At 40.1% G+C, this 17,255-nt stretch overlaps 1 protein-coding gene across 1 annotated transcript; it reads left to right on the top strand.

The window, feature by feature from the left end:
- The first annotated feature begins 391 nt into the window (after positions 1–391).
- LOC105059418 (eukaryotic translation initiation factor 4G) lies at positions 392–13,479 on the top strand. The gene is made up of 10 exons (XM_010942705.4): positions 392–551; positions 787–1,013; positions 1,145–1,287; positions 1,456–1,599; positions 1,819–1,886; positions 2,003–2,059; positions 2,456–3,811; positions 3,940–7,238; positions 12,709–12,903; positions 12,995–13,479. The coding sequence occupies exons 2-10, from the start codon at positions 811–813 to the stop codon at positions 13,323–13,325; spliced, it is 5,796 nt and encodes a 1,931-aa protein (XP_010941007.1). The 5' UTR covers positions 392–551; positions 787–810; the 3' UTR covers positions 13,326–13,479.
- Positions 13,480–17,255: the final 3,776 nt, after the last annotated feature.

The raw sequence follows: 17,255 nt of genomic DNA, 5'->3' as shown, positions 1-17,255 counted from the left end.
ATATCAATAAATTAATAAAATAAAATATTTTTTTTTTAAAAAATAGTATCCCGTGCTTAGTACGAGTTATAAGCTAGTAAATTTATATTTACAGCTCTAATTCTATATAATATATTAATTTTAATTTATCATTATTGTTGTGCGATACATACGTGGTACGTGTGACCGGGGAATTAGACTCTCGAGAGCACTTCGCCGCTCCACCCCAGGAATCCGAAAAGCACTTGGATGGGGAGTTTGTTGCCGTTTCTTGTTATGACTGGCCTGGAGCACCGTCATTGAACCACTGCGCTTTCTCTCCATCTTTTTCTACCCCTCTTTTTTTAATTCCGTTTATACTCCTTTTCTTCTCTCCAATAAAACTCCTTCGACACTAAGCTTTTTTCTCTTTGCACCCACTATTGGTTCTCGCCTCCCTCCCTCTCTCTCTCGGTCTCCTCTCGGTCTCATGATTCCATTCAACCTATTCGACCGTTTTCCCTCCCCATCTCTTTGAGGGGAAACCCTAATCGTTCCCCGAATCGGCGAGTCTATCTCTTCCTAGTTATCAGGTGAGAGATTGATCTCAAAACCCTCGATATCGAGGTCCTTCGGCATTCCTCGATGCCTCAAGTTTGGTTTTTCTTGTGCGAAGTTTTGAATCTTGGTTATTTTTAGTTTTTTTTTTTGATTTTTGGGATTTGATGGTGCCAAAATCTGGGGATTTGTTTGGGTTCAATCGGTTGCTGGGATTTTTTCGTTTTTTGTAGTTTTTGTTGTTTTGAGACTGATTTTTGGGTGCTGTAGGTGGGTGGCACAAAAGAAGGATTTATGTCCTTCAATCAATCCAAGGCGGAAAAGAGCGAGGGCCAGCAGCTGAGGAAGACCGGTCGCTCCGGCAGCTTTGGCCAACAAAGAGGATATTCCGGTGGCGGCGGCGGGAAGGGCGGCGGCTCCGCCCCTCCTCCCCAACTCTCCTCTTCCTCCTCGTTTCCCTCCTCGTCGAACAACCCACCCATCTTGCCAAATCGGAGGTAAAGATTTTATCTTCCCTGCCGCCCCCATGATACCATCTGTCTTGATGAAATAGGCTTTTTTCATTAAACTTGGGCAAATGGATGTCAAAAAGTTAGGGTTTTATTAGTTTTTGGTTGTTGTCTTGTAGTTTCAAGAACTCCGGAAATGGACAAGGAGGGTCGTCTAGGGCGAATCCATCTAATTCGAGGGCAAGTGATGCTGTTGCCCCTGCAGCTCCTGTTGCTCTGCGAGCCGTGCAGAATGGTGTACATGTCCGGCCATCCTTGCATGGTTGTCCAGATTCCTTTTTTCTTATAATTATTATTTTATTGGAATTTATGTGTTTTGATGATTTCTTGGATGAAGATTATCATAAAGAGTAGATTAGAATGTGAAAAAGAAAAGAATTGAAAAGAATGATGCTATACACTTAAATTTGCTGATCATCATCTTGTTCAGGATCATCTAATGCACCAGCATTAAGTGCTTCAAAACCTGTGGATGTACCCATCCCAAGGAACTCTGGAACCCATCCAAGAGCTCCAATTTCTCGGTCTGCTGCAGGACCTTCCAATTCCACAGCCCCTGTGACTCCAGCTAAAGGTAATTTGTTGCGCATTTGTTCACCTTGTTGTTTAAATGCTTACACCTGTGGACTATGTAGGTTTAGATGTCTTTGCTTTGTTCTGTGCTAACTTTTGCAAGCTGGTTCTTCATTTTCTGGAGCTTATGAATTTTTTGGAGGTCATCTTCATGCATTGAAACTATTCTTTTAATTTATCATCCTGTCGGTCTTATTGGTTCACTGCTTCCTTCCTTTAGGTGATGGAACTCAGACATTTACTCTTCAATTTGGATCTATAAGTCCTGGTGTCGTGGATGGAATGCAGGTATAATTCTTGCATTTTGCTTCAAGTTGAAGTTTGTTTTTTTGTGTTGGTTCTTATACATGTTCTTTTTTGCAATGTACCTTCTGGTTTGGCAAACTTTATTATGATTATTGTAGATTCCTGCTCGGACTACCTCAGCTCCACCTAATCTGGATGAGCAGAAGCAGGGCCAGGTTTGTAGATATTGTACTGGATCATTAAAATTTACCTTTGAGCAAAGAACACCAGTGGGATTGAAATTGATATCTAGACTAAGTTTGCTTTGATGATAGATGAACTGATATTACATTACCATAGCCATTCATCTTGTACATGACCTTTATCATTTGGTAGCTTTAGAAATTTAGCTGAAATATTCACTTTATATTTTTTTCTGATATATGTCAAGCAGATGCATTCATTATCTGGCTTGGGTTAGGTCATTTTATCCAAATGTTGAAGTTCTACACAGGAAAATCTTGATTATTGCCAAATAGATACCTAATAGAAGTCATTGCAATCTTTGTTGACATTATTGTGGATTCTCAGTTTGTTATCATTGTTTACTATCCTTGAATTCCATCATGCAGGCTCGCCATGGTTCATTTAGAGGAGTATCCAAAGTGCCTATACCCTCTGGACCACAGCAGCCACAACAACCTAAAAAGGATGCAGGTGGTATTAGCCAATCTAATGCTGGAGAGTCTCCTCCTCCGGCCCAGGTAAAACAGGATATGCACTCACAAATTTCAGCTGCCCCTGCTGTACCACTACCCAAATCTTCTGTTCTTCCTATAGCTGGGATATCTATGCCGATGGCCTTTCAACAGCCCCATGTTCCCCTGCAATTTGGTGGCCGCAGTCCTCAGCTGCAGTCACAGGGTGTTGCAGCAAGTTCATTGCAAATGTCTATGACATTACCTGTTGGAAATGTTTCCCAAGTGCCACAACAAATGTTTCTCCATGGTCTCCAGCCTCATCCTCTGCAGCCCCAACCAATGATGCACCAGGGACAAAGCTTGGGCTTTGCACCTCAAATGGGTCACCAACTGCCTCCGCAGTTAGGAAACCTCGGAATCAGTATTCCCACCCAACAGTTTGCACAACAGCAGCCTGGAAAATTTGGTGCTCCTCGCAAGACCACTGTAAAGATTACTCACCCAGAGACCCATGAGGAGCTGAGACTTGATAAAAGGACAGACTCATATACTGATGGTGGTTTTACGGGGCAAAGGCCCCTGCCCAATGTAACTTCTCAATCTCAACCTCTTCCGGCATTTACTCCCTCCCATTACTATCCTCCATTGCAACCAAATGCTTACAACCCATCACAGATGTTCTTCCCCACCTCTACTTCTCTTCCTTTGACAAGCAGTCCAATGCCTTCTGGCTCTCAGGCACCAAGATATAACTATTCGGCTGGCCAGAGTGGCCAAGCCATTTCATTCATGAATCCATCTGTCATTAAGCCCATGCCTGGTAACAAATCTGGGCCTCCTCTGCATAGTCTCTCTGAACAGCCGAAAGTGGAAGCTGTGCCAGTCTTTGCTTCATCAGCTCCAGTTCAGGGGATGGTGAAGGCAGTTGTTGGTTCGCATGGGAATAAAGCTGGAACTTCTTCAGTGACAGTTAGCATGCCCATAAGCAATGCCGAAGCACCTAGGGTGTCAAAGCATTTTGGAGAAGCCACAACTTCTCATCCACAAAGAGACAGTAAGATCAGTGTAGAAAGTTCTGTTCAGCAGTCCAAATCAGCTTCTCAGTCATTGCAAAACACACAGGCTACAACTTCCTCAGTTCCTGTTGCTCCTCATGGGGGATTTGGACCTGATGAGATAGGAACCGATTGCAGAGGAAAAGAACCTGTCCAAAAATTGGACTTATTGAAGGATAGCCACAAAATGCCCAATAAAAAGGACCTCGGTCACTCACTACACTTGCAACAGGTCTGACTTTTTGAATGCTTCTTAATTCCTCTTCTCTTTTCATCTTATCATGTAGAAGATATATATTGCTGCTGTTATATATAAGGCAATTTCTATTTGTAACTTTTGGACATGATTGTATGGTGCAGACAGATGCTTCTCAATCTGCAGATGGATTTTCCAGAAATTCTGAGAAAGTTCAGGAATTTTCAGGGGCAGATATGTCGATCACTACCACTAGCTTGTCTTCACTTAGTTTGAAACAAAATAGTCCAATTGAAATTAGAAATTCTAAAGCTGTTGAAAGTCAATCAGTCCCTGCTGAGTCAGAATCATTTGGGGTTAATTTGGTCAAGGAAATACCACAAGATGTTTGTTTGAGAGCTGACAGTGGAATTCTACTTAAGGAGAAAGGTTCTTCCGAGACATCAACTTCTCTGGGTTTTGAGATGGATGAGACTGTACCTAAGAATTCATTTCCTACTTTTAGTCAGGACAATTCTATCTTGTTAGATGTGGAACCAGGACAAGAAACACATGCAGAAAAGGAACATGTAGAAGCTGAAGTGTTTAGTGATTCCTCGCAAGATGCTAGTAATACTAAACCATATCCAAAATCTGTTTTTACAGAATGTGTTGAAGGTGGAAAACCAGTTGAGTTAGTGGAGCAAGATGGGGCTGGAGGAGATAATTCAGAAAGTTCGACCGTCTGTGAATCTTATGATGCTGAAAGGCAACAGTCCAGTTCCTCCAATGAAGCAGTGGGACAAGGCTTTGTGGTTGAGAAGACAACTGAGGAATCAGACATCTCTGATAGAACATGTTTGGACTTCAGCAAAGCTGAAGCAGTTTCTTCTAGTCATCTTTCATTTGCAAATATTGAAGAAGAAAAGCCTTCCTCTCCAGATGCCATCACAAATACTGGTAAAGAAATATACAGCCAGTATGTTTGCTCGAGTGATCCTGATGTCTTGCAACCAGGGATAGCTGTTTCAGATCCTGCTACTTCTAAGGTGACAGAGAAACTGGAAAGAAAAGTTACAGAGCTGTCTAGTGAGGATCCAGTTTCAGTTTTGTCATCTGGGCCAAAGGACAAGCTTGTTTTGGAGCCTCCCAGGGTCAAGCCTTCTTCTGGAAAAAAGAAGAAGAGGAAGGAAATTCTCTCAAAAGCTGATGCTGCAGGAACTTCAGATCTTTACAATGCGTACAAGCATCCTGAGGAAAAACATGAAACTACCTGTACCACAGAAAGTGTGGATAGTCCTGTATCGGTAGATGCTAAAAAACATCTGACTGCAGATACCAATAACGACATTGTTGCTGGTGAGGGAGATGGGCAGAGCAAAGTTGAGGTGGATGATTGGGAAGATGCAGCTGATATCTCAACTCCAAAGTTGAGAATACCAGAGAGTGGACAGCAAGCCAGTCAAGCAAAGAAATATAAGGATGATGACAGAAATGAGACTCTGAACAGAAAGTATTCCAGGGATTTTCTGTTAACGTTTTCAGAGCAATGTACTGATCTTCCTGTAGGGTTTGAGATTAAATCTGATATAGCTGATGCTTTGATAAGTGCATCGGTTCGTGAACCCTTTCCAAGCCCTGGAAGGATTACAGAGAGATCTCCAGGAGTTTCCCGGGTGGAACGCCATATGGTTGGCATTGTGGATGATAAATGGATGAAGGCGTCTAGTTCCTTTGCTTCTGTACGTGACCTTCGTCCAGAGGTTGGACATGGGGGAGCTGTTGTGAACTTTCGGCCAGGACAAGGAGTCAGTCATGGTGTTTTAAGACATCCACGTGGGCAGTCATCTGGTCAGTTTGCTGGAGGCATTCTTTCCGGGCCAGCGCAATCACTGGCATCTCAGGGAGGGATACCACGTAATGGTGCTGATGCAGACAGGTGGCAGCGTTCTCCTGGCACTCAGAGAGGGTTAATACCTTCTCCTCAAACTCCTGCACAAGTAATGCACAAATCTCAGAATAAGTATTTAGTCGGCAAGGTGACTGATGAGGAACAGGCAAAGCAAAGACGATTGAAAGCCATACTGAATAAGTTGACGCCTCAGAATTTTGAGAAGTTATTTCAGCAAGTCAAAGAGGTTAATATTGACAATACTGTTACTCTTACTGGTGTAATCTCGCAGATTTTTGACAAAGCTTTGATGGAGCCAACTTTCTGTGAGATGTATGCCGATTTCTGCCACCATCTTGCTAGTGAATTACCTGATTTCACTGAGGACAATGAGAAGATTACCTTTAAAAGGTTGCTTCTAAATAAGTGCCAAGAGGAATTTGAAAGAGGGGAGAGAGAAGAAGCTGAAGCTAATGAAGCTGAAGAGCAAGGTGAGACTAAACAATCTGAAGAGGAAAGGGAGGAGAAAAGGATCAAGGCACGGAGACGTATGCTGGGAAATATTCGATTAATTGGTGAATTGTACAAGAAAAGAATGTTGACAGAGAGAATTATGCATGAATGCATCAAGAAGTTGCTTGGGCAGTATCAGAATCCTGATGAGGAAGATCTTGAAGCCTTGTGCAAGTTGATGAGTACAATTGGCAAGATGATAGATCATCCCAAGGCCAAGGAACATATGGATGCATATTTTGACATGATGGCAAAACTATCAACACATCAGAAGCTATCATCTCGAGTTAGGTTCATGTTGAGGGATGCAATTGATCTGAGAAAGAATAAATGGCAGCAAAGAAGAAAAGTTGAAGGCCCGAAGAAAATTGAAGAGGTGCACAGAGATGCAGCTCAAGAACGGCAAGCTCAAGCAAGTAGATCAGCCCGTGGTTCTGGAATTAGTGTTGCCTCAAGAAGAGGACCCTCTATTGACTATGGTCCACGGGGATCCACTATACTACCTTCTCCAAGCTCCCAGATTGGTAATATAAACAATTTACCACCTCAGGTCCGCGGGTATGGATCTCAAGATGTTCGATTGGAGGAGAGACATCCATTGGGAGGTAGAACATTGTCCTTTCCCCTTCCTCAAAGGCCTTCTGATGATGATTCAATTACCCTTGGCCCACAAGGTGGACTTGCTAGGGGGATGTCTGTTAGAGGACAGTCTTTGATGTCAAATGTTCCCTTGGCTGATATTTCTCCCAGTGTTAATGACCAACGTAGGATGCCACTAGGTCCAAATGGTTACAATAGGACACCTTACAGCTCAAAAGAAGAAATAATGCCAAAATATATGCCTGAAAAGTTCTCTGGAGCACCACATGATGTAACGAATCCTCAAGATTGTAATACTTATCTTGGGAGCAGGGACAGGCTCTTGGATCGTTCTTTTGATAGGTCTGCAGCAACTATCCTTCCTGCTGGTCATGCACAGGGATCTTTAAGTGGCAGCGCAGGTGCACATTCTGAAGCAAAACAGTTATCTGAAGAGGTTCTGCACGAAAAATCAATGTCAGCAATAAGAGAATTCTATAGGTATCATCTTTTTCTCATCTATTTTCTTTTTCTGACTACTTGCAGAAAAAATATATATGTTATCATGCATCAGGCATACCATTGATTTTGTGGTTACTGGGAAAAATTACAAGACAAACAGAGGTCAAACAATAATGGGGCTACAAGGGAGTTGTAACGCTTACGTTTAGGGTCAATTTTGCAAATATAGTGGACATTTAAAAATATGCAATTTTGCAAAGATAATGGCAATATATTGTATTAAAATTTTTGACATTACACTTGATTTTAATAGCTTTATATGAGTGTATAAGAATGAGTGCTTCAAACAAACATAGTTTTTAACTAATTTTAGTAATATAATAGTCCTAAAATTTTATGTTCTTTGTTGTCTACCATTTGGGCTGCTTAGCTTCAACTAATGGGTACAAACTGAGGATGCGGAACCATCCCAAACTGTCTAGTTCAGGGCAAACCAAATCATATCAGCAGTGGATTGAAATGGTTCTGGTGTTCGAAACAAGAAACTGACAGGGAGGGGGAGAGGGAGAAAGAGAGGAAAAGAGAGAGGGGAAAGGGAAGGAGAGGCAAAGGCCGGGAAGGTCACTGGAGAGCATCAGAGGCGTCTAGAGGACCGGAGGGGCTCCATCCTCCTCTAAATCAAAATAAACATGACTCTGCGGCACTCCTATGGCCTCCCCAGCCTCTCCCTCCCCCCCTCCCCTCTTTCTCTCTCTTCTCCTCTCTCCTGTTCTCCATCTCTCCCATTCTCTCTACTGTATCGGTTTGGGCCTGCTATGGAATGGCACAGGGATGTACTCAACTATGTCGCCAGCCGACCGGTCTGGGCCCCGGTATTGGCACAGCCAACTTTGGTACAAACTAATATTCAAGGTTTTATGTGCGTCTAGATGGTGGATTCCCCGTATAGACTAGGCAGACGCTTGGGTGCTTAAGTGGTTGCTTGAGGATGAAAGCCCTCTAAGCTTTTATTATGCATATTCTTAAACATATGCATATATCGTATATAATCTCTTTTTCATCATATATAGCAGTACGAAACCTGATTTTCACACTTCTTTGGATACACTAGGAGAGTGGCAATAGCGTTGCTGCACTGTAGCAGCCAGCAAGCTGTATATCACAGCTTGTTAGTCGACATCTAGCAAGAAGTAGAAGGAAGAGGATGGCAGGATGCAGCAGCCAATAGGCTGTAGGGCCACAGCCAACAACCAACCATCAATAAGGCAAGCAGAACAAAAAGGGAAACTTAGAAAAAAATGCTGAGAATGGCTAGATGAAGAAGAGATAGGAGTAGAAAACAAAGAGGAATAAAAATTTAAAGGAAGGAGAAGAAGAAGATGAGATCGGTTTGACAAAGAAAGAAAGAAAGAAAAGAAATATAAACCTGGCACTAGTGCTGGCCCTCTGTAGCCAGCGCCACCACTTGTAGCTGTTGGTTGGCTTGCTGGTAGCTTTCAGCTCACTACCTACTACTAGGTTGGTCGTAGCCTTCATTGCCCTCCTACATGTCCCAAAGAAAATGTGAAAAGAAACATCAAACAAGTAGGGTTTAAGCAGGCTTAGCCTAGGTAGCCCAACCAAACTAAGCGCCTAGGCAGCCACTTTTAATGATACTGCCAATATTATACATCTTTGTTTACACATTGGTAAAACAAACGAGCTCAAACTTTGTGCTTATGTGGTTGCTTGTGGTGTGGGTTTGCATGCACACGCATGTGCATGTGATTGCTTGTGGAAATATGTCCATGCTTGATGGCTTATTGATGGAAAAGTTGCCAAATTCTAGTGATATGTTGGGGTTTCTGAAGGTTTGAATCATGAGATTTAAGCATTGCCATTCTTTGTTGAACCTAGGCTGAAGGGGCCTGATCTAAACACTAAATCTTAGACAAGTGAATTATGTTTAAGGGTGAACATGATTGAGCTGGTCTTGGCTTGAGCTTGGCTCAAAATGTTATGGGTCAGAGCCAGGATGGATGGCTTAAACTGAGCTTGTTTATTACTGAGCTAAGCTCTAGCTAGCACGGATGGGTTCCTATGTGGCTGAGGGGATGAGAAGAAAGATGTTACCATTACAATGTGGGTGGTGGAGAGTCTTAGTGTAGCATACCAAAATTAACATTCAGATCTCTACTTGATTAAAAAAAAAAAAAAGAAATCCAGACTTCTACCTTATTGCTTACTTCAGTTGCTATGCCTTTTTTGTTAATGGTGTGGCATTTGGTAAAGGAAGGAAAAAAGAATGACCTTGTCCCTTCTCATTGCTGCATGTTGTCGAGGAAGAACAAGAAGGGAGGAGGAAATTAGGGAACCGTGATCTCAAGGTTTGAGGTCATTGAGTTTGAGAGGATGTTTTGTTGCCTAGAAGTTTTGATTATTAAGGGTGGAAAGGAAAGGGAGCTTGAGAATGGCTTTGGCAGTGTGGCTTGTGACACCTTGAGAGCAAGGGGTTGCTTGGGGGCTAGGGTAGCCTCTAAAGATAAGAAGCTGACCCATTTGAATGCAATGCAATGGCTAATGTTATCTCCAAGTTTTATTCACCCTAGATGGCTTGAGATGTGTTTGCTGGTCCCCCACTCTCTAGTTATAACCACTCTTATCTTAAAATTATTTGTGCCTCATACAATTGAGAAAGGTAGAAATACATCTCACAAAATTGGGGGTGTGTGTTTAACTAGAAATAACATTTTCGTATTAAATTTAATGGAGATCACAGTTCTTTTTTCCTTGGGGAGTACAGATCGCAGTTGATCAACATGTCATATGCTTAATACTAATATAACATAAGGAAACTTTAATTATTTATAATTTCGAGTTCTTTCGAGCTAAAATTTAGCAAGTTGAATCTAAATCATGTTCAGCTTGTTTATCTTTTGAGATCAAAAGCCTAGCTTATATTTGGCTCATTTACCAATTGAGTAATCCAATTTTGAGCTGAATTCTGGGTCAAACACGAGCTTCTTGCAAATAGCTTGTTTGTTCCATGGCCCTAATTGTGTTGCCAACCTCAAATTAAGTTTCTCTAGCCTAACTATGATAACCATCAAAAGGTTTGTCTAGATCTTCTTAATTTTTCTTTGGTTTTACATTAAAAAAAATCTTTTAGTGGTCCTTGATGTTGTTAGGCTCCATTTCTTGGGGTGGCACTTGACCTGCTAATCCCAGCACAATCCATTGATCAAGGTTGAGCTACTCATCTTTTCATCTCTATATGATTAGTTATTTCAGATCTTGCTAAGATCCCTTGAGTTCTTTACTTCAAATTTTATTTCTATTCCAGTTGGGTGGGGGGGAGTCTTAAGAGGGTTTAGCTCCAAATGGGCCATTTATGGATGGTTTAATGTTTATGGATATAAGATAGTTGTCATTCCCCACAACAAGCCTACTTCTGTCTTGTTAGTGTATGGTTTCCATCGTTGAGCTTGCCAGTTCAGCTGGTCTCTCTGGCAGCAGCATTGTACTTAGGAGAAAAGAAACTTCACTTGTCTCTTGTAGATTTTCCTTATTATGGCGCACAAAAATTTATTGACAATTGTGATCTGGTCATATGGATTCAGTTAGGCTTCCATCAACAGATACAACATAAATTAAATCTGTGGTTGGATCAAACAAATTCAAGAATGTTTATTACTTATTGACCTAGATCCTAAGCATGTCTTTCTTCTTCTCCTCTCAGTTTTTTGTATTATTTGGCACCCTTTATGTATCATTCATGACTAGTTTATAAGAGAACTTTGCTGCTATTTGTCCTCCTCTGTTTCTTTCTTGCCTTGTTCTTCCTATTACTCACAATCTTTTCTGTTATATGGGTTTTTGTTTATACTTAAACTCTTCACTAGTCTGTCAAGTGCATGGGAAGATGACCTAATAGAATGCCCCGCCTTCCTTGTGGCAAGTTTTTATCTGTCTTCCCAGTCTTCTCTTTTCCCTCTTGTTTGTACAGCATGATCTTGGGCATCTTATGCTTGCTGTATTTCTTTAAACACTAGTTTTTGTCCTTTTACCTATCGTCCTGCTGTTTTCTCTATATGCTAGACTACAATATTAGCTTTCTGTTCTTGGTTGCCTCAATAAGCTTTGGTAGCAACCATATGTTTTATGCAGCAGTGTAGCCTCTTTATATATATATATATATATATATGTCTGTGTTTGTTTGTTTGTGTGTGTGTGTGTGTGTGTGTGTGTGTGGAGAGAGAGAGACTTGGCTATGCTCGAGTGGATATCTACTCAAATCAAGTCAGGTCTAGATTGGATGATATAAGTTCCACATTAATGATTCTAGTTGTTGGATATAGTCTACTAGCTCTAAACTACTTACCCTAAATTTTGTGGTTTGGAGACCCTCAACTTATGCATCAAGTGGATAAAAAAAATATGTATTGTTTCATGTTTTTTTTACCACTTGATGCATAGGCTTGGGCTCTCCAACTTGATGTTTGCTGTGTTAGCAGTTTTGACGTTGTAGATATTGTCTGATCTAGACCTAACAAGATTTGAGTGGAGATCTAGTCAAGTGCAGCCAAGTCTATTGCTCGCACACACACGTATAGACATATATAAAGATATACACATATTTATGCATTACGTGCGTGCGTGCGTGGTGGGCAGGTGCCCTCTTCTTCTGCCTATTTTTTCCTTCTCTCCCACATGTCATCAAAAGCAACGGATTGCTACCAGACACTGTCAATGATCTGAAAGAACAGCTTCTCCACAAGATTTTGACAAGAGACTTTAGGCATCGAGTTGGCTATTAGAAAGGGTCAAAGTTGGATGTTTTACTATGATCAGTGAGGCATTTCCATTCATAGAAGCAAACTTTTCAGTTTCTGGTGGAAAAATTCTTACTACTACGGTGGAGTAGGAGCAAGCTTGTGTTCTTATGTTGCATACAAAGTTCTTTTGGAATGACACTAAGTATTGAGACACGCTTTGTTCTTCTGGTTGGAAAATTGTAACTACTGTGCCCTAACTAGAAGCAAGCTTATGACTTTTGTTGGATATAAACATTCCAGAGTGACCCAAAAGTACTGTATTTTTCTATGGTTTCATTGGATGCGTAAGTTGTCTATGTGCACCCAGGGTTGGTGACATGACTTCCCTGAACAATCGTGGTTTCTGGATGGAGGCCTGGATGAGAGGCTGAGAGCTGTCCCCATAGAAGCTTGTTTGTTTTGTTCTAGATTCCTTTTGTAATTTTTGTATACTTTTGTATTATTTTTTTCTATTATGGTCTGGAGTAGCTTCTTTTTTATTAATCCAAAGGTCGTACATTTTTCTGAAATGAATTTTAACTTTCTTAAACCTCATGCTCTGGTTTGCAATTCTCAAGGACCTGAATGCCATCTTCTAATCGCTATGCATGCTATGTTGAAATGTTGGTTGTATTTTTCTCATGATTTGTTTCTGAATGTGTTATCTTGATTGTAGTTTGATTGCTGAAAGAACTTTTATATTTTCATCTCACCAGTGCCAGAGACGAAAATGAGGTATCTCTGTGCATCAAAGAGCTGAATTGTCCGAACTTTTATCCGGCCATGATATCACTGTGGGTCACAGATTCCTTTGAGCGGAAAGACATGGAGAGGGATCTCTTGGCTACACTTCTTGTCAACCTTTGCATGTCTCAAGATAGCTTGCTTGATCAAGTACAACTCATCCAGGGGTACAGATCCAGTTGCTAAATCCCAATGAAGATACAAAAGCAAACTTTGATTTGATGAATTAAATCTTACAAACTTTCACTCTTTTGCCAGGTTTGAATCTGTTCTCACCTCGCTGGAGGATGCTGTAAATGATGCTCCTAGGGCTGCAGAGTTTCTTGGTCGCATCTTCGCCAAAATTATATTGGAGAATGTGGTTCCACTCGGAGAGATAGGACAACTTATCCACCAAGGTGGGGAAGAGCCTGGCCGCTTATTAGAACTAGGGCTTGCGGCTGAGGTTCTTGGCAGCATCTTAGAGGTGATCAAAATTGACAAAGGGGAAGCTATTTTGGATGAGATCCGTGCGAGCTCCAATCTTCAGCTGGAGGATTTCCGACCACAGCATCCAATCAAGGCAAACAAACTGGATGCATTTCTTTAAAGATGAGGATTCTTTGTTTTGGTTAGATTATTATGTATAGGTCTTTTAGGGTTCTCCCTTTGGAAATGCTAGTTCTGTAAACTTTTCTATTATATATATATTTTTAAAAAATTTTGCGATGCCTTAATAGAATTTACATCTTCAATATTGGAAACTATGTGTCAGAGCTGCCTATGAAGTAGAATCGGATAACATCAGTTTGCTTTGTTCTGGAAATTGGGGGATGTATAAAAATCTCCCACGGGGGCTTGGCATCTAGTCCATGCTTTCTTGGCTTGTGGGAGCTCCCACGTCACAATGCAGTTCAATGGTCAATGTTATCTACTGAGATTAGTGCTAGTCTGCTTGCCATGAATATGCCTGTGTGTGTTGCATTACGTATATTCCAGATCCTTAAATTTTCAGAGGATGCTGGATGCCCCAGCATGCTGTTCAAAGATTATAGCCTGGTGGAAATCAGTTTAGAGGAGAAAAGGATATGAATTCCTGAGTTTTGGATTTTGTGGCCTCTGAAATTTCAAAAGATTTTAAAGAAGTAACAAGCAGATGCTACCAAACAAAAAAAAAAAAGGCTAGGAGCCCTCTGCATATTGTGGAGTTTTTTCTGTAAGAAATAAAAGTATACTGTATATTTTGAACAAATGGTATAATAAATACGTAATAATTTTGAAAAATACAAATTAATGAGGTGGTAAAAATGGTATGGTAGAACTGAAATGAATTCATTTAATATGCAAATACGTAAGAAAATGAAAACATTATATAAAGCAAAGCAATCAAAAATTAAATAATAATAATAATGTACCTATTAAAATATAAATGTCGTGTTTTGGCATAACTAACTATAAAAAATTATTTTTAGGGATTTGGATGGTTTCAACTTTAGTCTCTCGAAATTTACCATTACGTATAATTCTAATTTTATGTGCGCGGCACTGGCTTCTTGTTTCCAAACTTGGTTTCTTTTTGAGATGGCAAATATTGACCCGATTAGAGATCTGACTTGACCTGACCTTATTTGGGTTGGGTTTGGTCAAAGTTTTTTTGTAGTTAGGGTCAAGCATGGATTAAAATTTCTGGCCAAACATTGAGGGAGTTATGGGTTAGAGCTTTGACCCAACTCAAGCAATGAGTGCAGGGTTTGGAACTACTAAGGTCATCATGATTTTGGATAAGAATTAAATAGTTCCTTTTTAATATCAATTGTTTAAATCATTTTGGTCATGAACTAGAAAGAATTGTAAGGATTAGATTTGATATGTTAGGTCCATCAGATCGAACCTTAGAAAAGAGATCAGATTAGGGTCAAATAGGTCCCCTTCAGGCCATGCGTGCCAAATTGTAAGTGGGTATTGTAGGACCTTGGTTGCACCGCTTGGTGGAGAATTGCCATTTAGTATAATGGATGTTCTCCTTATAGGATCCTGCAGTACTTGAAAACCTATGATTGCCATCCGATGCTTTGATGGTCATTGAGACCTGTAAGATTGCCTTCCAAGGAGATGCTCTGCTATGACAATATGGATATAGTTTAACCCAGAGGTTTTACATGTGAAGGAAAAAATTTTAAGAATAAATAAGACTAACTGAGTGCAATAAAACTGAATTTAAGTTATGAATTAAAAGAGGAATCCTTGCTACATTACTAACCTAGAGTTTGTAGGAAAGAAAGAGGTACCTGATTACCCTTTCTTCCACTATAAAAATCTGTGGAGGAAAACTAAATCAAAGTTAATTCTATGCTAAGACTAAACCATGACTAATGCAGAAATTATAGAGTGAAACTAATTTAGAAGAAAAGAAATGGAGACTAGGTACTTCCCTGAAACATGCAAGCCCAAGCCATGGCTTCATGCATCCACCCTCAGGTCTTCTGGACTATCCAAGATCACAGAAAAAGTTTAATTGTGGCCACCTTATGCTAGCAAGCATTAATCTCTTCAAGTATGCACCTTCTTTATGGCTTAGATCTCCTTGTCAGGACTTTCTACAATGTTCCTAGCCCCTGGGTGTTAGGGTTCATATTGTACTCCATAGAGAGGCTTGATTTGCATTTCTTCTATATGGAACGGAAGAAAATACATGAAAATTGTTTGCCAATTTTGGATAAAGATGAACTTAAGGGTGTTGAGCTAGTTTAGATGTCAATATCCGTCCGACAAGCAACCATACAATCGAAAAGAATACTGATGGTAAGAACCCTACCATTAGTTTATCTTGAGGGCCCTTCACTCTAGTCCGCTATAAAATCTAAGTTTTAGTTGCATGCTATTATAGGACAAACAACATTGTTAGTTCTTATTTCTTTGTTTTCATGCCCTAGGAACCATCATTATTCACACTTGATCTTTTTATTGGGTGTCAAAGGCTGGAGTATCTATAGGCATGGTTTAGAGTTCTTGATCTGATGTTGGGTCCAATACAAGTTAAGGTTTGGTATGTTGTTGTCCTAACTCGACATGATACCAACTAGACCTGTTGGTACACCTAGTTAACATGAATTGGTTTTGAGATGATGATCAGCGACCTCTCAAAATTTGTTTGTTAGCATTCAACTATATAAAGATAGTGATATACCTCGAAACTAACCATAGCCAGCATGGCACAACCAACCAAGTAGCTAGCCACAGAGCCCTTATCTCAGCCAACCAGTTTCTATTATATTGTTACTCTGAAAGGCACGTGGAGATATCTGAGTCTCCCACCACTTTGTCACAACTAAGCCACAATGGCCGAATGGCCTCCATAGCTGTAAGATTTGCATCTTGTGATATCCTCTAGACATGTAAGCATTTATTCTTAACGGCCTTCCTTATATGTTCCAAGATTCCAATTGTGACGGTTTCCAACTCTTGCCTATATAAACCACTCTTGGAGATCCTCCAGATAATTCTAAAACCTCAAGTTGAAGTCTAAGCCTTAACTCTGAAGTCCAAGTGTCAATGGAGATCCAACCTGAGTCTCTGACAGTATCAAGTTGACTGAAGTCCCTTGTGACGAAACTCTCCCAGACCCTCAAAGCTCTCTCTCCACCTCTCCCTCATAAAGTCAATCTCTCTCACTCTACCTTTTACTAAGAACCTTGATTGTTATCTAGAGGTGATCTAACTTATGCATAGGATGTAAGAAAAATATCTCAACTAAAATAATTATATATAGTGAAAAAAAGTTAGCGGTGCATACCTCCAGCCATTAATGTTTAAATATTTGAACGAAGTTTATCTACAAGAAGACTTAAAGCAGAAGGAGCCTTCTAACCTATGCCTCCGAATTTATCTTTACCAATAGATCTCACAGGCTTTTTAATAGACTAAGCTAGAGATCCTTATCAGATAATCGAAACATCAATGGTTTCTCTCCATCAAAAAAAACACCTTAGGCATAACTAGCATTAGTGGGTAGTTACATATCACCTAAAATATCTGATAATAAAAATTTTATATGGGGGCCATAAAGTAACAGATCCAACATTCTCTCATTTGGCCCATATGATGTTGTCAAATAATCTTCATAAGTAACAGTTAACATAATAGTATGGTTATAACACTTTATTGTCACTCAACTAATCTACTAATTATGCAAATATTACCTAAATAGAAATTTTCTATACATGAATCATGACGGTCATACCCTCTAAGCAAATACTTCCTTCCATGTATTATAATATATGATCCTTTTTAATTGAATACATCATGATACTTTATGAATAATCTTCTTATAAGTCATTCAGAGTTTAACTTTATTGATCCAAATGGACCAAATTTTGTATATGATAAATTACTTTATGTGCATAATAGACATCATGTCATTAAACGACCACATACGTTTATAAACACACATAATAGTCAGAGAATTGAATAATAGCTCAAAATGAGTCAAAAAGCCCCATATGGCATATATAATCCTTAACAACTTAGCCAGCAAACCTTT

This window comes from Elaeis guineensis, chromosome 16, assembly GCF_000442705.2.
Source record: "Elaeis guineensis isolate ETL-2024a chromosome 16, EG11, whole genome shotgun sequence".
NCBI lineage: Eukaryota > Viridiplantae > Streptophyta > Magnoliopsida > Arecales > Arecaceae > Elaeis > Elaeis guineensis.
This window is presented reverse-complemented; position numbering and strand designations above follow the sequence as displayed.